The sequence below is a fragment of the Eubalaena glacialis genome, chromosome 10 (assembly GCF_028564815.1).
Source record: "Eubalaena glacialis isolate mEubGla1 chromosome 10, mEubGla1.1.hap2.+ XY, whole genome shotgun sequence".
Taxonomy (NCBI): Eukaryota; Metazoa; Chordata; class Mammalia; order Artiodactyla; family Balaenidae; genus Eubalaena; species Eubalaena glacialis.
Genome location: NC_083725.1, coordinates 37,661,228 through 37,683,781, shown reverse-complemented (window position 1 = coordinate 37,683,781; position 22,554 = coordinate 37,661,228). Strand labels below are relative to the sequence as shown.

The 22,554-nt window shown below is 37.0% G+C and overlaps 1 protein-coding gene across 2 annotated transcripts in view; it reads left to right on the top strand.

Annotated features, from left to right (window-relative positions):
• Positions 1–22,554, top strand: part of CWF19L2 (CWF19 like cell cycle control factor 2) — a 198,368-nt gene that overhangs the window by 124,341 nt on the left and 51,473 nt on the right. For both annotated transcript variants that reach the window (XM_061202601.1, XM_061202600.1), the window contains exons 11-12: positions 5,234–5,350; positions 7,468–7,605. In XM_061202601.1, coding sequence (XP_061058584.1) covers positions 5,234–5,350; positions 7,468–7,605 — 255 coding nt within the window. The remainder of the gene's footprint in view (positions 1–5,233; positions 5,351–7,467; positions 7,606–22,554) is intronic.

The window sequence follows — 22,554 nt, the reverse complement described above, 5'->3', positions numbered from 1 at the left end:
TTGATCTATATTTCTGTTTTTTTGTGGCAATACCATATTGTTTTGATGACTATAGCTTTGTAGTGTAGTCTGAAGTCAAGGAGCTTGATTCCACCAGCTCTGTTTTTCCTTCTTAAGATTGCTTTGGCGATTCGGGGTCATTTTTGTCTCTATCCAAATTAAAATTTGTTTTGTTTTAGTTATTAAAAAAAGCCATTGGTAATTTGATAGGAATTGCATTCAATCTGTAGATGGCCTTGGGTAGTATTGTCATTTTGACAGTATTGATTCTTACAATCCAGGAACATGGTATATCTTTCCATCTGTTTGTGTCATCTTCAATTTTCTTTCATCATTGTCTTACAGTTTTCAAAATACTGGTCTTTTTTCTCATTAGATAGGTTTATTTTTAGGTATTTTATTCTTTTTGATATGATGGTAAATGACATTGATTCTTTAATTTGTTTTTCTGATCTTTCATTGTTAGTGTATAGAGGTACAAAAATTTCTGTGTATTATTTTTTTATCCAGCAACTTTACTGAATTCATTGATGAGCTCTAGTAGTTTTCTGGTATTATCTGTTGGATTTTCTATCTATAGTATCATGTCATCTGCAGACAGTGACAGTTTTACTTCATCTTTTCCAATTTATATTCCCTTTATTTCTTTTTCTTCTCAGAATGCCATGGCTAGGATTTCCAAAGCTATGTTGAATAAAAGGGGTGAAAGTGGACATCCTTGTCTTGTTCCTGATCTTAGAGGAAATGCTTTCAGCTTTTCACTCTTCAGTATGATGTTGGCTGTAAGTTTGTCATAAATTGCTTTTATTATGTTGAGGTATGTTACCTCTGTAACCACTTTCTGGAGAATTGTTATCATAAATGGGTGTTGAATTTTGCCAAAACCTTTTCATGCATCTATTGAGATGATCATACGTTTTTTATTTAATTTGCCAATGTGATGTATCACACTTTGATTTGCAAATATTGAAAAATTCTTGCAACACTGATCATGGTATATGATCCTTTTACTGCATTATTGGATTCGGTTTGCTATTACTTTGAGGATTTTTGTGCCTTTGTTCATCAGCGATATTGGCCTGAAATTTTCTTATTTGTGGTATCTTGGTCTCATTTTGGTATCAGGGTTATGGTGGCCTCATAGAATTAGTTTGGGACTATTTCTTGTGCAATTTTTTGGAATAGTTTGAGAAGGATAGATGTTAACTCTTCTCTGAATATTTGATAGAATTCTCCTGTGAAGTGGTCCTGGACTTTTTTGGAAGATTTTTTCATCATAATTTAAATTTCAGTACTTATGATTGGTCTGTTCGTATTTCCTGTTTCTTCCTGGTTCAGTCTTGGGAGATTGTAACTTTCTAAGAATTTGTCTATTTCTTCTAGGTTGTCCATTTTATTGGCAGATAGTTGCTTGAGGTAGTCTCTTATGACACTTTGTATTTCTGTGTTCGGTTGTAACTTCTCCTTTTTCATTTCTAATTTTATTGATTTGAGCCCTCTTCCTTTTTTTCTTGATGAGTCTGACTAAAGGTTTATCAATTTTGTTTATCCTTTCAGAGAACCAGCTTTTAGTTTCATTGATATTTTCTATTGTTTTTTTCATTTCTATTTCATTTATTTCTGCTCTGATCTTTACAATTTCTTTTTTTCTACTAACTTTGTGTTTTGTTTGTTCTTCTTTCTCTAGTTGCTTTAGGTATAAGGTTAGGTTGTTTATTTGTGAGTTTTCTTGTTTCCTGAGGTAACATTGTATTGCTATAAACCTCCCTGTTAGAACTGGTTTCGCTGAATCCCATAGATTTTGGATCGTCGTGCAATCGTTTTCATTTATCTCTAGGTATTTTTTGATTTCCTCTTTGATTTCTTCAGTGGTCCATTGGTTGCTTAATAGCATATTGTTTAGCCTCCATGTGTTTGTGCTTTTTACAGTTTTTTTCTTGTAGTTGATTTCTAATCTCATAGCATTGTAGTCAGAAAAGATGCTTGATATGATTTCAGGTTTCACAAATTTACCAAGGCTCACTTTGTGACCTAGCATATTGTCAATCCTGGAGAATGCTTCATGTGCTCTTGAGAAGAAAGTGTATTCTGCTGCTTTTGGATGGAATGCTCTCTAAATATCAATTAAGTGTATCTGGTCTAATGTGTCATGTAAGGCTTGTGTTTCTTTATTGATCTGCTGTCTGGATGATCTGTTCATTGATGTAAGTGGGGTGTTACAGTCCCCCACTGTTGTTGAGTTAATATCAGTTTTTCCTTTTATGGTTGCAAGTATTTGCCTTATATATTGGGGTGCTCCTGTGTTAGGTGCATATATACTTACAGTTGTTATATCTTCCTGGAATGATCCCTTGATCATTATGTAGTGTTTTTTGTCTTCTTTAACAGTCTTTATTTTAGTCTATTTTGTCTGATATGAGTATTGCTACTCCAACTTTATTTTGATTTCCATTTGCATGGAATACCTTTTTCCATCCTCTTAGTTTCAATCTGTATATGTCCCTAGATCTGAAGTGGGTCCCTTGTAGGCAGCATACATATGGGTCTTGTTTTTGTATCCATTCAGCCAGTCTGTGTTTTTTGGCTGGAGCATTTAATCTGTTAACATTTAAGGTAATCATTGATATGTGCATTCCTATTGCCATTTTCTTAATTGATGTGGATTTGTTTTTGTAGGTCTTTTTTTTTTTTAACCATTTCTCTTTTGTTTTCTTCTCTTGTCATTTACTGAGTAACTTTATTGTTGTTTTTGGATTCCTTTTTCTTTTTTGTGAGTATATTTATTGTAGATTTTCATTTTGCAGTTACCATGAGGATCTGATATAGCAGTCTGTATATAACAAGATTGTTTTATGTTGCTGGTCTTTTAATTTCAAATGCATTTCCAGTATCCTCCATTTGTGCTGTCCTCTTCTCATAATTGCTGGTTTTGATATCATATTTGTGTGCAAATGATTTCCTACCTTTACTTTATGTTTGCCTTTACTGGTGAGCTTTTTCATTCATAATTCTCTTGTTTCTATTAGTGACCTTTTCTGCTTAGAGAATTTCCTTTAGCATTTGTTCAAAGGTATTCTGGTGGTGCTGAATTCTCTTAGCTTTTGCTTGTCTGTAATGCTTTTGATTTTTTTGCTGAAGCTGAAAGAGAGCCTTGCTGGGTAGCGTATTTTTGTTTGTAGGTTCTTCTCTTTCATCGCTTTAAATATATAGTGCCAGTCCCCTCTGGCCTGCAGAGTTTCTGCTGAGAAACCAGCTGATAACCTTTTGGGCATTCCTTTGTATGTTAATTATTGCTTTTCCCTTGTTGCTTTTAATATTTTTTTCTTTGTATTTAATTTTTGTTAGTGTGATTATTATGTGTCTCAGCATGTTCCTCCTTGGCTTTATCTTGTCTGGGACTCTCTGCATCTCCTGGACTTGGGTTACTGTTTCCTTTCCCATGTTAGGGAAGTTTTCATCTATCATATCTTCAAATATTTTCTCAGGTCCTATCTCCCTCTCTTCTCCTTCTGGGACCCCTATAATAAGAATATTGCTGCATCTAATGTTACCCTAGAGGTCTCTCAGACTGTCATCATTTCTTTTAATTTTTTTTTTTTTATTCTGTTCCCTGGCAGTGATTTCCACCATTCTGTCTTCCAGGTCACTTGTTTTTCTGCCTCATTTATTCTGCTGTTGATTCCTTCTAGTGTATTCTTCATTTCAGTTATTATATTGTTCATCTCTGTTTGCTCTTTAGTTTTTCCAGGTCTTTTAAAAAAATTTCTTGTGTTTTCTCACTCTGTGCCTTCATTGGTTTTCTGAGATCTTGGAGCATCTTCAGTATCATTTCTCTGAATTCTTTTTCCAGTAGATTGCCTGTCTCCCTTCACTTAGTTTTTCTTCTGGGGTTTTATCTTATTCCTTCATCTGCGACATATTCTTCTGTTGTCTCATCTTGTCTAACTTTCTGTGTTTGTGGTTCCCATTCTACAGGCTGTAGCACTGTAATTCTTCTTGCTTCTGCTGTCTGACCTCTGCTGGATGAGTTTGTCTTAGAGGCTTGTATACACATCCTGCTAGGAGTGCCTTTTTCCTACCTGATGGTGGGTAGAGCTGGGTCTTGTCCATCTGCTGTGCTGGGTCATGCTCAGGAAGACTTTAAGCAGCCTGTCTTCTGATGGGTGGGGCTGTGTTTCCGCCCGGCTGGTTGTTTGGCCTGAGGCGTCCCAGCACTAGATCATACAGGCTTTTGGATGGGGTTATGTCTGTGGGGTAGGGGGATGACATGGCAGCCTCCATGGGGGCTCACACTAATGAGTACTTGCCAGAGCTGCCCCTGCCGGTGTCTCTGTCCCCACAGTGTGCCACAGCCGTCCCCTGCCTTTGCAGGAGACCCTCCAGTACTAACAGGTAAGTCTGACCCAGTCTCTATGAGCTCGCTGTTTTTTTACATTGCACATGAGACCCTGCCTGTGCCCTTTAAGAGTGGAGTTTCTATTTCCCCCCGGTACTGTGGAATTCCTCTGATCAAACCCCTCTGGCCTTCAAAGCCAGATTCTCTGGGGGCTTCTCCTCCTGTTGCCAGATCTGCAGGCTGGGAAGCCTGATGTGTGGCTAAGGGCTTTCACTCCTGTGGGAGAAATTTGGTGGTATAATTATTTTCCAGCTTGTGGGTTGCCCACCCGGCAGTTATGGGATTTGATTTTATCACGATTACGCACCTCCTACCATATCTTTGTGGCTTCTTCTTTGTCTTTTTTGGTAGGTTTCAGCAGTGTTTTTGTCGATGGTTGTTCAGTTACTTGTGATTTTGGTGTTTCTGTAATAAGGGTTGAGCCTACATCCTTCTACTCCGCCATCTTTCAGGCAAGCCAGGATCTTTAAATTGAAGAAACATTCGTTAAATATGACATCTGCTCCATAGGTGATGGGCATTCTCATAGAATGCCTGTTTGAATATTGGTGCTTTGTCATCTTTTAATATTGTCTAAAGGAAAACTATATTTGAAGTTTGCTTCTGTAATTGTTTTAAAAAATTAAATAAGCTTTAGGTATTTTTCCTCACCTTTTCCATGAAAAGATCATGGTCACTTTACATTATAGTGGATAATCATGAAAGTCCGTGAGGCTTAAGGTAATCCATAATATTATGTGAAAACTAGAATCATTTTTATGCTCTTTTGGCTATTAAACATAAGGTTTCAAGACTCTTCTCAATAATTACAATTGTTATCTCTAAATCTTTCCACAGAATGAAGATCAGGAAGAAGTGATCCTTGTCAGAACAGATCATTCTGGAAGAGTCTGGCCTGTGAACACACCACGAAAACATCTGGAATCTAAAGGAGGAAGAAGGAAGAGACTGATTGTATGTTTAACATATGTCTTTTGTTTATTAATTCAGAATTCATTTTTTCCCTTTGTATCAGACTACAGTTGACCCTTTAATGACATGGGTTTGAACTGCAAAGGTCTACTTATACACAGAACTTTTTCAATAAATTACATACTATAGTACTGCACAGTCTGTGGTGGTTTGAATCCGTGAATATGGAACTATAGATATCGAGGACCGACTCTAAAGTTACAGTTAGATTTTCAACTCCATGGGGGTCACTGCCCCTAACCTTTGCATTGTTCAAGGGTCAACTCTACTTCAAAATATTTTCTGAAATGTTGCTTAATAATGCAAACATTAGAAGGTAGTAAATCACGTTCTTAACTTTTATTTTAGTTATAATCCTCTGCCTTTTATAAAGTGAATTCTAATTCAACAACAGTTTTCAAATAATTGTGAACATTGAATTTTTAAGGCAGTTTTTTTTTTAATGGTAAGTTACCTTTTTAAAATTAATTAATTAATTAATTTATTTATTTATTTTTGGCTGTGTTGGGTCTTCGCTTCTGTGCGAGGGCTTTCTCTAGTTGTGGCAAGTGGGGGCCACTCTTCATCGCAGTGCGTGGGCCTCTCACTATCGCAGCCTCTCTTGTTGCGGAGCACAGGCTCCAGACGCGCAGGCTAAGTAGTTGTGGCTCACGGGCCTAGTTGCTCCGTGGCATGTGGGATCTTCCCAGACCAGGGCTCGAACCCGTGTCCCCTGCATTACCAGGCAGATTCTCAACCACTGTGCCACCAGGGAAGCCCTTAAGACAGTTTTAATTTTAGTGTATATTTCTTTGACATTGTTTCTAGCTTCTTTTTACATACTTATCATAACTCTTAGGGAAAACCTTGGTGCTATAGACCTGTGTTAGATCCTTTGTAAACCTTAATTTTCTTTTCCATCTTCTAGCTGCAGCAGTTAATTTTTAGCACTACCTTGAGGCTCTTAAAATGGCAAAAACAACATATTCAGTTTTCCCAAGTTAGATTTTTTGTTTTAAATTTGAAAGATCTTATAAGTGGTAATTGGGTCCACAGAAGATTTGTTCATTTAGAATTCTTCTATCAAATGTTTATTATCTGCCTGTTGAGTGCCTGTGCTGCTAGAACTAGTAATTGATTTGTTCAGAAAATAGAAATGGGATGGATACCTCTCCTAAAGAAATGGGACGTATTAGGGGTTTGGAAGGGAGATGTGGGAGAAGAATAGTAAAGGTTTGAATTGTATGAAATGACAGAACTGGCTAGGGATTCATAGATGCATTGCCAGATGGCATTGAATACTCTTTTGAATTGCTTACTACTGAGTAGTCTAGGTATAAGAATAAAGAAGATAGACACATTCATTCAGGATTGAGATTTGTTTTCTGAGTATAGTGAAAGGATAAGAGGACCAGAAAGGGGTTTGGATCCAGAGAGTGATTGAAGTCATGGAATGTGAGATTTAAGCTTGTGAAGACAGGAGTAGTAATGTGGGGAAAAAATATTGGGAACATGGTTCTAAAGAAATTGAAGAGCAGGTTTTATTTGGATAAGGGAATGTGAGAACAGCGTTGAAGAGATTTGATTTGGTAGGCAGTACATAGCACTTTTCTTTTCCACGTGTAGGTATGGAATCAACTGACAGGAAAACCCAGAATTGATTTAGATGAGAATCAGAATATCAGCTTTTTTTCTGATAGAGCTGTTTAAAGTAGGTTTGCTAATACTTCACTTTTGTTCTTGATATGCTTACTTGATCTCTGGGTAACTGCTGACTTCCCTTCACAGTGGTAGGGAATTTTTACTACAAGGAGGGGAAGAGCATAGAGGAGAGAAGAAGGCATAAAACAATTCTGTCCTTTCCTTAAAACTCAGAAATCAGATACTATCATGCTTCCATCCTTGGGGAAGAGGGAAAAGTAAAGGGACAGAAGAGGTAGGGAGTGTTATTCTAATGGAAATTTTTCCACGTGGATGCAGACAGAATAGGGATATACTGGAAAGAAAGATTATGATACAAAGTGGGATTTTTACTTTTAATATCAGATTTATAGATAATTCATTAAAATACTTCAGAGACTTATGTTTTCACTAAACTAATAATGTTCATTTTGTCATAGGCTTCAACCTATGAGGAAAAAGAAAGGGTCAGATACTTTCATGATGATGATATTCTAAGCCTAAATGATTTAGTCAAGAACGAAAAGATGGGAACAGCAGAAAATCAAAACAAACATTTTATGAAGATGACATCTAAGGTAAGATATATTCCTAGGATACCTTTGAGTTTTGAGAAGCTGATTACTCAGTCTACAATGATCTACTTTTCAGAGACAGCTAGTTCTTTATAATCGTGATTTGTTTTATTAAATTAAATCCTTTGTAAGACATATTGGAAATGTGCATTTTAGAATTGATTTGATTGGGGAGTATACTTTTGGTATTCAGTTTTTTTTATTCTTTAAAATTCTTATTTTAAAATAAGAACTCTGGGTTAACTTTGTAATGTATTCCATGAAAATGTTAACTATATATTTGATCTACCATTTAAGGGAATGTTTGGGGCCAGACTTTAATGTTGACAGTGTGCTGCTAGTTAGGTGACCAGTCTGTTTTATCTTGATGTTACACTAGTTCTTCATAATTATGCCACAAGGTATATATATTTGGAGTAATATATATCATAAAGAAGGCATCTTGGAATAATCTTAAGTCTGTTTATATGAAAATTTTGTATGTTTTTAAATGTATATCAATGTTTCATGGGTAGTAGGATGAATTTTTTTATTTCAAAATAGCATTCTTTGTTGCAAACCCTTCCATTGCAGTCTCTTCAAACATTACCATTAATACTTTTTGTCAAAGAGACATATGTAAAGTTAGGGATTGACCCCACTGGAAAGATTCCGCTCACTGCCTATATTTACAAATAAAGTTTTATTGGAATACCGCTATGCACCTTTGTTTACATGTAGTCTAAGGCTGTTTTCGCTTTATAACAGCTGAGCTGAGAATAGTTGAGACAGAGACAGTACAGCCCACAGAACTGAAAATATTTACTGTCTGGCACTTGACAGAACAAATTACCCTTCCTTGCTTATGACAGCATTGGTGATGGGAATTTGAACCTAGGGATCTGAGGGACAGGAGGCAGCCTTTTTACTGTATACCTTATTAGACTTTTTCTTTTAATTATGTGAATATATTACCTGGTGAAAAAAATTAACTTAACGAAAACTAGAATACAGGTAACCAAGGTGTCAAGTGTGTGTATGTGTATATCACAGAGAGTAAAACAAACTTGGGTTAAACAGAAGTGATTAAAAAATTGTATGGGATCTTAACTTTAGCCCATTAGGATAATTTTACTTCTCTTTATTTTGGGGGAAATACTAGAAATATTCTAGGGTCTGGAAATTCACTGCAGAAAGAAGGACATATTTTTATGAAAATTTCCTTCTCAGAAATGGGGCAGTGGGACCTAATGAAACTTAAAAGCTTTTGCACAGCAAGGGAAACCATAAACAAGACAAAAAGACAACCCTCAGAATGGGAGAAAATATTTGCAAATGAAGCAACTGACAAAGGACTAATCTCCAAAATATGCAAGCAGCTCATGCAGCTCAATATCAAAAAAAGCAAACAACCCAATCCAAAAATGGGCAGAAGACCTAAATAGACATTTCTCCAAAAGAAGATATACAGATTGCCAACAAACACATGCAAGGATGCTCAGCATCACTAATCATTAGAGAAATGCAAATGAAAAGTACAATGAGGTATCACATCACACCGGTCAAAATGGCCATCATCAAAAAATCTACAAACAATAAATGCAATAGAAGGTGTGGAGAAAAGGGAACTCTCTTGCACTGTTGGTGGGAATCTAAATTGATGTAGCCACTATGGAGAACAGTATGGAGGTTCCTTAAAAAACTAAAAATAGAACTACCATATGACCCAGCAATCCCGCTACTGGGCATATACCCTGAGAAAACCATAATTCAAAAAGAGTCACGTACCACAATGTTCATTGCAACTCTATTTAAAATAGGCAGGACATGGAAGCAACCTAAGTGTCCATCAACAGATGAATGGATAAAGAAGATGTGGCACATATATACAATGGAATGTTACTCAGCCATAAAAAGAAACGAAATTGAGTTATTTGTAGTGAGGTGGATGGACCTAGAGACTGTCTTACAGAGTGAAGTAAGTCAGAAAGAGAAAAACAAATACCATATGCTAACACATATATATGGAATCTAAAAAAAAAAAAAAAAGTTTCTGAAGAAAAACAGGGGCAGGATAGGAATAAAGACGCAGATGTAGAGAATGGACTTGAGGACACGAGGAGGAGGAAGTGTAAGCTGGGACAAAGTGAGAGAGTGACATGGACATATATACACTACCAAATGTAAAATAGGTAGCTAGTGGGAAGCAACCGCATAGCACAGGGAGATCTGCTCAGTGCTTTGTGACCACCTAGAAGGGTGGGATAGGGAGGGTAGGAGGGAGACGCAAGAGGGAGGGGATATGGGGATATATGTATACGTTTAGCTGACTCACTTTGTTATACAGCAGAAACTAACACACCATTGTAAAGCAATTACACTCCAATAAAGATATTTAAAAAAAAATGAAATGGGGCAGATCATTGTATTTGGAAGTCTGAATTAAATATAGTTTTAATAATTTTATCATAATCCATTCATGTTTATACACAAGATTTAAAAACCTCATTAAAAACTTATTAATTTTTTAATTAATATAAAAATAAATAAATAATATATCAATTAAAAAGTTGTTTATTGGGCACCTAATTTATGCTGGATACTATTTTAGGTGCTGGGTGTAGCAAAGTTCGCCCTCTTGAGGAGCTTATATTTCTAGTGGATGAGACAGAAAGTGAACAAATACATGATATAAAAATTACATAACATTAATATTATATCACAAAATAGAAAATGTTTTTGTAGGGAATAAAACAAAATAGAAGAAGATAGGATGTTATTCAATAGAATGCTGAAGGACGGCCTCTCTCTGGAGATGATGTTTCAGCAGGCTTCTGAACAAAGTGAGGGAGTGGTCTGTGAATATGTGGGAGAAGACTATTCATGCAGAAGAAACAACAAATGCAGAGGATCTGAAGAAGAGACAAACTTGACAAGCATTAAAAGACAGCAAGATGACACGTGACTGTGAATAGAGGGAGAAACGGAAAGACGTGCAGAAGAAGAAATGGTCAGATCATGTCGGGTCTTTCACGCCATGGTGTAGAGCTTTTGTTTTTGTTTTAAATGATGAGAAACCACTTGAAAGTTTTTAGTAGGACAGTGTCATGACCTCATTTGTGTTTGGTAGTTGTCTTATAGCTCTTGTATATTCTCTTCTGTTTGTTTTTTTATTTGTTTGTTTTTTGGTCTTTGTTCTCTCTGCTTTTCAGTTGTGGAAGTTTCTGTTGTCATATCCTCAAGCTCAGAGATTTTTTCCTCAGCCTTGTCCAGTCACTAATAAATCCATCAAAGGCATTTGTCATTTCTGTTATAGTGATTTTGATCTCTAGCATTTCTTTTTGGTTATTTCTTAGAATTTTCATCTCTCTGCTTACATTATCCATCTGTTCTTTGTGAGCCTATGCCCCTGGACTGTGAATTTCACCAGTACTTCTCAGTTTTTTTTCCACTTAGTTGGGATAGAATGGCTAGAAGGGGCTGGAGTTGGATGTTTCCCTTCCTTCAGGTAGGTTAGGCTCTGACAAAACCCCAGCAGATTAAACTCTGGCACAATAGTTTCTACTAAGGGGCAGGCCTTGTTAAGTAAAACAGAATGCCCTGGTATATTTCAAAATGTTTCCTTTTCCCTTCCCCCTGTTGAAAGTCATAGGGGATTTTTTTCCTGATCTTTACTCTGAGTACCTGGTAGAGCTCCAAGAGGTAAAATTCACAAAAGTTAGAGAGGCCCCCTTATGACTGGATTCCCCTAGGATTTTTAACTCTTAAATTTGTCCACATTGAGCCTCCTGCAACTTATCAATTACAGTTTAGGTTTTCCTACCCTGGCACTGGTTCTCACAGAACCACTGGTTTCTGCACAGATAAATTATGATTCTTTGTATCCACCTGACTGTCTCTCCAATTTTGGGGGCAATCACTTTCATGATGGATCTAAAAAGAGCTGTCGATTTTTCAGTTTGTTCAGCTTTGTACTTGTTGATGTGATAGGGTGGTGACTTCTCAGCCCCTGAAATGCCAGTCTGGAAACTGCTGGTTTGTGTTTTAAAAGACTTTTCTGGCGGCTCTTTTGAGAAGGTAATGTAGATAGGCAAGAGAGGAAGCAGGGAGAATATTTAGGAGAGTATTTAATTAATTCAGATAGTGCCTTGGGTTAGGGTGGTAAACTGGTGAGAAGTATTAAGATTTGGGGCAGTGCTGGTGCCATTTATTGAAGTAGAAAAACTTTGCAGGGGGACAATTTTTCAGGAGGTGGGAGATGAATACTGTTTATGGACACGTGAAGTATGCCCATTAGCCATTCACGTGGTGGTGTGGAGTGACTGCCCATGGATTTCTGGGTGTATGTTGGTTCTCCCATATAGACTTAGATGCTGTTAACATTTAAATATACTTAAAGCCATGGGAGTTAAGAAATTATTAATGAGGAGAGTCTGAAGACTGAGCTGAGCAGTGTCTGGAAGAGGACAAAATAGATCCAACAAATGAGATTGAGAAAGTACAGCCAGCGAGGAAAAGCCAGAAGGAAAACTTAGGGTGTAGTGTTTCAGAAACCAGAGAGGACAAGAAGGAGGTTGTGAATAACTGTGTGAACTGTTTCTGAGAGATAGAGTAAGATCTTCAAAGATGGAAAAGTGACCATTGATTTGGCATCGGGGAGGTTTCTGGTGACTTTTTTTTTTTTTTTTTTTTGGCTGTGCCATGCAGCTTGTGAGATCTGTTCCCCAACCAGGGATTGAACCTGGTCCCCAGCAGTGAAAGCCCCAAGTCCTAACCACTGGACCACCAGGGAATTCCCCTGGTGACTTTCATAAGTGTGGTTTCCTTGGTCTCCCAAGGAGAAAAGCCTGATTATAATGTGTTCAAGAGTGAATGTGAGAATAGTTAGTGAAGAGGTATCTTTAGAAAGGAGCTGGTTACTGTCCATCAGTAGGAGAGGCACAGATACAGGTAGGTTTGTAAATGTGGTAGTAGAAAAATGACCTAGTTTTCCTCTTATTGTCTCTGTTAGTTTAGTGAAAGGACTCAGGTATCAGCTGAGAGTGACGATGAAGGAGGGGTGTTAGAGGTTTGAGAAGAAAGTGTGAAATAGTTTTTGAGAAAACCAGTGAGTGAAATAAAGTAGGATTCTCAGGCAGTGCCGAAGGTCCATCTGAGGTTTATGGTTATAAATTTAAAATAAAACATGTCAGGGTGTTTGTGTATTTTCCTTATACCATGTTTCAAGAGGCTTAGTTTTATCGAATTATGAGACAATAATCATGACTTGTTCTGTGTTTTGCATATTTCACCACTATTGTTTATTGCTTTAAGAATACAAATTTATAATATTTTTTCTTTTGTTTCATTTGTATATTATGAGGTCTTTTAATATTTTATTGTAAAGGATTTTTTTTACTTATTAATTGTTTTGGCAGTAATTGTGATTGAAGATATTTGATCGGTTTCTGGGAACATCTTGAGTCTTTAACTTTTTAAAATTTAAATTTACTAAGCTAGAACATTATAAAAGATACAGTGGGATGTCACCAAAATGGCTGAGTAAGAGACCCCCACCCTCTGTCACCCCTGAAAGATCAACGGTTAGGTAGCTATCCATGAGTAAATACAGATCTGGGAGAGCTCTAGAGTCTACTTAAGAAACTTCAGCAACGTAGTGGAACAAAAAACTTGAGAATGGCTGCACAAAAAGGGAAGGAAGACCGCTTCTCTTTGCCTGGATCATCCTATCGCCCAAGCTGGTATTGCTCAATGCCAAGAGAGATTTCCCTAGGTGAAAAGAGTTCCCCTTGCAGGGAAAAGAAGAGTGGGTGAGTGACCAGCTTTCCCCAGTGTTTTGTGGCACCACATGAAGGTACCACTTCAGTTTCACCCTGCCTAGAGATCAGAAAAGCTGAGATATATAGAGAAGCTAGGAACAAGGAAGAAAATCAGAGTATACTAGGCAGGAGTGATCATGTTTCCCAGTGATCTACTCTGTAGACAATCAAAACATTTGCCACTGAAGAAACTAATGGCCAGCACAGCTGCTGTGAAACACTTGCAGATTTCACCAGCTTTCACCACATAGGTATTTTCATTTGCTGATGCCAGCTGACCGAGTCCCTTCCTGTTCCCTACCCACCTCCTGGAGCCTGAGAACTGCCCTTGCAGCCAACCCAGGCCTCTGCAGCTGCAGGAGTACAACATGCCAGCCTAGACCCCTATGGCTGACCCCCACCACCATGTGTGTGCTCAGGGCTAGCCCTTCCAGATGTGTACTTGCACACTGCCAACCTGACACCTTTCCCCAGCCTCCACTGCCATGTGCATGCCCTGGGGGAGACTGTGTAGCTACAGAAGAGCATGCCAACACCTAGGGTCCCTGCAGGTGCTTCTGGGCCTGGATCAGTCTCTCTTTTCTGTCACTGGCCTGTATCACTGTGCTCACCTGCAGCTAGCCCCACTAGCTGTGCACTAGCACACCTCCACCCCGATCCCCATCACTGGGATCCACTTCCATGTGCCTGTGGCAAGACCCAATAGCCATGGTAGTGAATGCTGATGGTTGGGACTCCTACAGCTGTCAGCGCACCCATAGTATACTCTGGCCTTTGCTGCCTACCCTGGCCCCCACCACTACATGTGTGATTGCAGCCAGCCTCTGGCATTCACTATACAAGCACCTGCAGCTGGCTTCTGCCTCTGAGTGTGTTTACACCTCTGGCTTCAGCCACTACTGCTACTTGCCCTGGTCCCTAGCTGCTGAAGACCCCAACAGCCCTTGCAGCATCTGTGGACCCCCTGCAGTACCTACCAAGGACCACACAGTTTTTGATGCTGCAGACCCCAGTGACTTGAGCTGACAAGCCACTGTACTCCCCTGAACCCAGTGCCACCACATGCCCTCACCCCACCCACAGGTGAACATTTTCCCTTAGTAAAGTCATTCCATAAAGTCTGGAAGAGGTACCTACTTCTTCAGTTGCTCAGATATCTGCGCAAGGCTACCGTGACCATGAAGAATCAGTGAAAGAGACTCCACCAAAGGAATATAGTAAATCTCCAGTAAGTGGCTTCCCCAAAAAGGAGATACAGGAATTACCTGGCAAAGAATTCAAAATAATTTCTCTGAAGATGCTCAGAGAGCTGTAAGAGAACTGGATAAGCAATTTAACAATATCAGGAAAACAATACAAGAACAAAATAGAAAGTTCAACTAAGAAATAGACAACAAAAAAGAACCGAGCAAATTTTGCAGCTGAAGAATACAGTGACTGAACCAAATAATTCAATAGAGATCTTCAACAACCGACTAGACCAAGCGGAATAAAGAGTCAGTGAGCTTGAGGACAGATCATTTGAAATTATCCAGTCAGAGAAGCAAAAAGAAAAAGAATAAAAAGGAATGAAGAAAGCCAGTGGGTCTTATGGTACACCACTAACAAAAACAATCTATGCATCATTGGAGTCCCAAAGGAGAAGAGAGAGAGAAAGAGGTAGAAAGCTTAATTAAAGAAATAATGGCTGAGAACTTCCCAAACTTAGGGAGAGAGTTAAACATCCAAGTTCATGAAGCTAATAGGTCACCCCAAAATTTCAATCTGAAACAGTCTTCTCCAAGATAACAATATAATAAAACTCTAAAGTCAAAGAAAAAGAATTCTTCTGTGTTGCTGTTGGGTGAAATGTTCTGTACATATCTGTTAGGTCCATCTGGCCTGAAGTTTAGTTCTAGCCCAATGTTTCTTTATTGCCTTTCTATTTAGATGATCTGACCATTGATGAAAGCGGGATATTGAAGTCTTCTAGTATTACTGTGTTATTATCTATCACTCTCTCCAGATCTGTTAGTATTTGGTTAATATATTGGGTTGGCCAAAAAGTTTGTTCAGGTTTTTCCATAAGCTGGTACAGAAAAACCCAAACGAACTTTTTGGCCAACCCAATATTTAGGTACTAGGAAGTTGGGTGCATATATATTAACAATTAGCATTTCCTCTTGATGAGTTGACTCCTTTATTATTATATAAGGACATTTCTTCTCAAGTTCACATGGAACATTCTCCAGGATAGATCATATGTTAGGTCACAAAATAAGCCTTAGTTAAATAACACACTCCTGAACAAACAATAGGCCAAAGATGAAATCAAAAGGGAAATAAAAAATATATTAAAAAATGAAAATCAAAATACAACATACCAAAACTTATGGAATGCAATAAAGCAGTGCTAAGACGCTAAGTTTATAATGATAAACACCTACATTTAGAAGAAAACAAGGTAACAAATAAACAACCTAACTTTATACCTTAAGGAGCTAAAAAAAAAAAAAGAATAAGCTAAGCCTAAAGTTAGCAGAAGGAAAAAGATAACAAAGATTAGAACAGAAATAAATGAACTAGGAAATATAAGCACAACAGAAAAGATCAACAAAACTAAGAGCTGGGTTTTTGAAAAGATAAAATTGACAAACCTTTAGCTAGACTTACAAAGAAAAAAAGAGAGGACTGAAATAAAATTATAAATGAAAGAGGAGATATTACAACTGATACCACAGAAATACAAAGATCATAAGAGACTACTATGAACAATTATATGCTAACAAATTGGACAACTTAGGTGTTATGGATGAATTCCTAGAAAGATACAACCTACCATGTCTGAATCATGAAGAAAAAGAAAATCTGAACAGATCAGTAATAAGTAAGGAAATTTTTTTTCAATAATCAGAAACTTCCCACCAAAGAAAAGCCAAGGACCAAAAAGGAAAGGGAGAGGTAAGACTGTCTCTGTTTGCAAGTGACATGATATTATATATAGAAAACTGATTTTTTTTTATTCCATCAAAAAACCATTAGAACTAATCAACGAATTCAGTAAAGTTTCAGGATACAAAATCAATATACAAAAAATAGTTGCATTTCTGTACACTAATAACAAGCTATCAGAAAAAATGATTTTAAAAATTCAACATCCTTTCATGATAAAAACTTTCAAGAAATTGGATATAGATAGAACATACCTCAACACAATAAAGATCATATATGTGAAATCCACAGCTAACATAATACTTAACAGTGAAAAGTTGGAAGTATTCCCTCTAAGATTAGAAATGAGACAAGGGTATCCACTCTCACCGCTCCTATTCAGGATAGTAGTGGATGTGCTAGCCAGAATGGTTAGGCAAGAAAAAGAAATAAAAGGAATCCACATTGAAAAGGAAGAAATAAAATTTTCTTTGCTGATACGATTTTCTATATAGAAAATCTTAAAGAATCTACCAAAAACTGTTAGAACTAATAAATGATCCAGTAAAATCTCAGGATACAAAATCAACACACCAAAGTCAATTACATTTGTATACACTATGAATGACCTATCTGAAAAAGAAATAAAGAAAACAATCCCATTACAGTAGCATGAAGAACAATAAAATACTTAGGAATAAATTTAATCAAGGAGGTGAAAGATCTGTATACTGAAAGCTATAAGACATTGGGGAAAGAAATTGAAGACAGAAATAAATGAAAAGATATCCTGTGTACATGGACAGAAGAGTTAATACTATAAAAATTTCCATACTAACCAAAACCATCTATACATTCAGTTGAGTCTCTATCAAAATTCCATTGTCATTTTTTACAGAAAAAGTAAAAAGAATTCTAAAGTTTGTATGGAACTGCAAAAGATCCCAAATAGCCAAAGAAATCTTGAGAAAGAAGAAAGCTTAGAGGCATTACACTTCCTGATTTCAAACTATATTACAAAGCTGTAGTAATCAAAACAGTATGGTACTGGCATAAAAACAGACACATAGACCATTGGAACAGAATTGAGCACCTAGAAATAAACCTCTGCATGTATGTATGGTCAACTAGTATTTGACAATGGAGCCAAGAATACTTAATGGGGAAAGGATAATCTTTTCAATAAAGGGTGTTGGGAAAACTGTATATTCACATGCAAAATAATGAAATTGAACATCTTTCTTATACTTCTCACAAAAATTAACTTAAAATGGATTAAAGACTTAAATGTAAGACCTAAAACTGTAAAATTCTTAGGAGAAAACATAGGGGGAAAAATGCCATGACATTGGTCTGGGCAACGATTTTTTTTGGATATGACACCAAAAACACAAGGAACAAAACCAAAAATTGACAAGTGGGACTACATCAAACTGAAAAGCGTATGAAAAGGCAACCTACAGAGTGGGAGAAAATATTTGCAAACCATTTCTCTGATAAGGGGTTAATGTCCAAAATACTCAATAGCAAAAAAAAAAACCCTCAATATAACTCATATATAACTCAATAGCAAAAAAAATCTGATTTCAAATGGACAGAAGACTTTAATAGGCAAAGTTTTCTAAAGAGGACATGCAGATGTCCAACAAATACATGTAAAGATGCTCAATGTCACTAATCTTCAGTGAAATGCAAATCAAAACCGCAATGAGATATCTTACACTTGTTTGAATCATGTTATCAAAAAGTGAAGAAACAACAAATGCTGATGAGGATGTGGAGAAAAAAAAGGAACACTGGTGCGTTGTTAGTGTGAATGTAAATTGGTACAGCCATTGTGGAAAATAGTATGGATGGTCCTCAAAAAATTAAAAATAGAACTACCATATGATTCAGCAATTCCACTTCTGGGTATATAGCCAAAGAAGATGAAGTCACTATCTTAAAGACACTTGCACCCCCATGTTCATTGCAGCATTATTCACCAAAACCGTGACATGGAAACATGCTAAGTGTCCATTGATGGATGAATGGATAAAGAAAATGTGAGATATATATACACACACACACACACACACAGAGAAGAATATTAGACATTAAAAAAAGAAAAAAGAAGAGATGCTGCCATTTGCACCAGTGTGGGTGAGCCTTGAAGGCATTATGCTAACTGAAATAAGTCAGACAGAGAAAGACAATTAGTGTGATCTCACATGCGTGTGGAATCTAACAACATCAAACTCCTAGAAATAAAAAGTAGAATGGTGGTTGCCAAGGGATGAGGGGTGGAGGAAAATGTTGGTCAAAGGTAAAATCTTTCAGTTATAAGATGAATAAGGTCCGGGAATCTAATGTACAGCATGGTGTCTTTGGTTAACAGTACTGTATTGTATTCTTGAAAGTTGCTATGAGAGTAGAGCTTTAATGTTCTCACTTTAACAACAATAACAAAACGGTAATTATGTTACGGTGACGGATGTGTTAACTCACTTTATTGTGGTAGATACATTTTGCAATTTGTAAGTATCAAATCACCACATTGTACACCTTAAATTTACAGTGTTAGATGTCAATTATCATCTCAATAAAGCTAGAAAAAAATTATTAGTGATATTTGACCCTTAAAAGGGTCATTGACTTGATCATGGTGTGTGATCCTTTTAATGTGCTGTTGGATTCTGTTTACTACTATTTTGTTGAGGATTTTTGCATCTATGTTCATCAGTGATATTGGCCTGTAGTTTTCTTTCTTAATGACATCTTTGTCTGGTTTTGGTATCAGAGTGTTGGTGGCCTCATAGAATGAGTTTGGGACTATTCCTCCTTCTGCTATATTTTGTAAGAGTTTGAGAAGGGTAGGTGTTAGCTTTTCTGTAAATGTTTAATAGAATTCACCTGTGAAGTCATCTGACCCTGGGCTTTTGTTTGTTGGAAGATTTTTAATCACAGTTTCAATTTTAGTGCTTGTGATTGGTTTGTTTATATTTTCTATTTCTTCCTGGTTCAGTCTCCGCAGGTTGTGCTTTTCTAAGAATTTGTCCATTTCTTCCAGGTTGTCCATTTTATTGACATATAGTTGCTTGTAGTAATCTCTCATGATCCTTTGTATTTCTGCAGTGTCAATTGTTACTTCTCCTTTTTCATTTCTAATTGTGTTGATTTGAGTCTTCTCCCTTTTTTTCTTGATGAGTCTGCGTAATGGTTTATCAATTTTGTTTATCTTCTCAAAGAACTAGCTTTTATTTCTGTTGATCTCTGCTATCATTTCCTTCATTTCTTTTTCATTTATTTCTGATCTGATCTTTATGATTTCTTTCTTTCTGCAAACTTTGAGGGTTTTTTTGTTCTTCTTTCTTTAATTGCTTTAGGTTGTTTATTTGAGATTTTTCTTGTTTCTTGAGGTAGGATTGCATTGCTATAAACTTCCCTTTTAGATTTGCTGTTGCTGCATCCCATAGGTTTTGGGTTGTCGTGTTTTCATTGTCATTTGTTTCTAGCTATTTTTTGATTTCCTCTTTGATTTCTTCAGTATTCTTTTGGTTATTTAGTAGCGTATTGTTTAGCCTCCATGTGTTTGTATTTTTTACAGTTTTTTTGCCTGTAATTGATATCTCGTCTCATAGCGTTGTGGTCAGAAAAGATACTTGATACGATTTCAGTTTTCTTAAATTTACCAAGGCTTGATTTGTGACCCAAGGTATGATCTATCCTGGAGAATGTGCCATGAACACTTGAGAAGAAAGTGTGTTCTGTTGTTTTTGGATGGAATTTCCTCTATGTATTAATTAAGTCCATGTTGTTTAAAGTGCCATTTAAAGCTTGTGTTTCCTTATTAGTTTTCATTTTGCTTGATCTGTCCATGGTGAAAGTGGGGTGTTAAAGTCCCCTACTATGATTGTGTTACTGTCAATTTCCCCTTTTATGACTGTTAGCATTTGCCTTATGTATTGAGGTGCTTGTATATTGGATGCATAAATATTTAGAATTGTTATATCTTCTTCTTGGATTGATCCCTTGATCATTATGTAGTGTCTTTCTTTATCTCTTGTAGTTCTCTTTATTTTAAAGTCTATTTTGTCTGATATGAAAATTGCTCCCCCAACTATATTTTGATTTCCGTTTGCATGGAATATCTTTTTATATCCCCTCAGTTTCAGTATGTATGTGTCCCTAGGTCTGAAGTGGGTCTCCTGTAGACATCATATATACGGGTCTTGTTTTTGTCTCCATTCAGCCAGTCTGTGTCTTTTGGTTGGAGAATTTAATCTGTTTACATTTAAGGTATTATTGATATGTATGTTCCTGTTACCATTTTCTTAATTGTTTTGGGTTTGTTATTGTAGGTCTTTTCCTTCTCTTGTGTTTCTTGCCTAGAGAAGTTCCTTTAGCATTTGTTGTAAAGCTGGTTTGGTGTTGCTGAATTCTCTTAGCTTTTGCTTGTCTGTAAAGGTTTTAATTTCTCCATCAAATTTCAGTCTGATCCTTGCTTGGTAGAGTAATCTTGGTTGTAGGTTTTTACCTTTCATCACTTTAATTATGTCCTGCCACTCCCTTCTGGCTTGCAGAGTTTCTGCTAAAAGATCAGCTGTTAACCTTATGGGGATTCCCTTGTATGTTATTTGTTGCTTTTCCCTTGCTGCTTTTAATATTTTTTCTTTGTATTTAATTTTTGATAGTTTGATTGATATGTGTCTTGGCATGTTTCTCCTTGGATCTATCGTGTATTGGACACTCTGTGCTTCCTACACTTGGGTGGCTATTTCCTTTCCCGTAATAGGTAAGTTTTCAACTATAATCTCTTCAAATATTTTCTCAGTCCCTTTCTGTTTCTCTTCTTCTTCTGGGACCCCTATAATTTGAATGTTGGTACATTCAATGTTGACCCAGCGGTCTCTGAGACTGTTACGAATTCTTGTCAATCTTTTTTCTTTATTCTGCTCTGTGGTAGTTATTTCCACTCTTTTATATTCCAGGTCACTTATCCGTTCTTCTGCCTCAGTTATTCTGCTATTGATTTCTTCTAGAGAATTTTTAATTTCATTTATTGTGTTGTTCATCATTGTTTGTTTGCCCTTTAGTTCTTCTAGGTCCTTGCTAAATGTTTCTTGTGTTTTCTTCATTCTATATCCAAGAGTTTGGATCATCTTTACTATCATTATTCTGAACTCTTTTTCAGGTAGACTGCCTATTTCCTCTTCATTTGTTCGGTCTGGTGGGTTTTTACCTTGCTCCTTCATCTGCTGCTTATTTCTTTGTCTTCTCATTTTGCTTAACTTAGTGTGTTTGGGGTCTCCTTTTCGCAGGCTGCAGGTTAGTAGTTCCTGTTGTTTTTGGTGTCTGCCCCCAGTGGGTAAGTTTGGTTCAGTGGCTTGTATAGGCTTCCTGCTGGTGGGGACTGGTGCCTGTTGTCTGGTGGATGAGGCTGGGTCTTGTCTTTCTGGTGGACAAGACTGCATCTGGTAGTGTGTTTTGGGGTGTCTATGAACTTATGATTTTAAGCAGCCTCTGTGCTAATGGATGGGGTTGTGTTCCTGTCTTGCTAGTTGTTTGGCATGGGGTGTCCAGCACTGGAGCTTGCTGGTCTTTGAGTGGAGCTGGGTCTTAGCATTGAGACGGAGATCTCTGGGAGAACTCTCGCTGGTTGATATTTCATGGGGCCAGGAGGTGTCTGGTGGACCAATGTCCTGAACTCGGCTCTCCCACCTCAGAGGCTCAGGCCTGACACCCGGCCTGAGAGCCAAAACCCTGTCAGCCATACGGCTCAGAAGAAAAGAGAAAAAAAAGAAAGAAAAATAAAATAAAATAAAGTTATTAAAATAAATCTAAAAAATATTATTAAAGTAAAAAAATTTTAAAAAGTTATAAAAGAAGAGAGCAACCAAACCAATAAACAAATCCACCAATGATAATAAGCACTAAAAACTAAACTAAGATAAACATAAAAATCAGCAACTAGTCAGTTGCATACAACAAACCCCAAGTCTACAGTTGTTCTCAAAGTCCACTGCCTCAATTTTGGGATGATTCATTTTTCAGGTATTTCACAGATGCAGGGTACATCAAGTTGACTGTGGAGATTTAGTCCACTGCTCCTGAGGCTGCACGGATAAATTTCCCTTTCTTTTCTTTGTTCGCAAAGCTCCTGGGGTTTAGCTTTGGTTTTGGCCCCACCTCTGCATGTAGGTCGCCCTCTGGTATCTTTTTTTCACCCAGACAGGAGAGGGTTAAAGGAGTGGCTGATTACGGG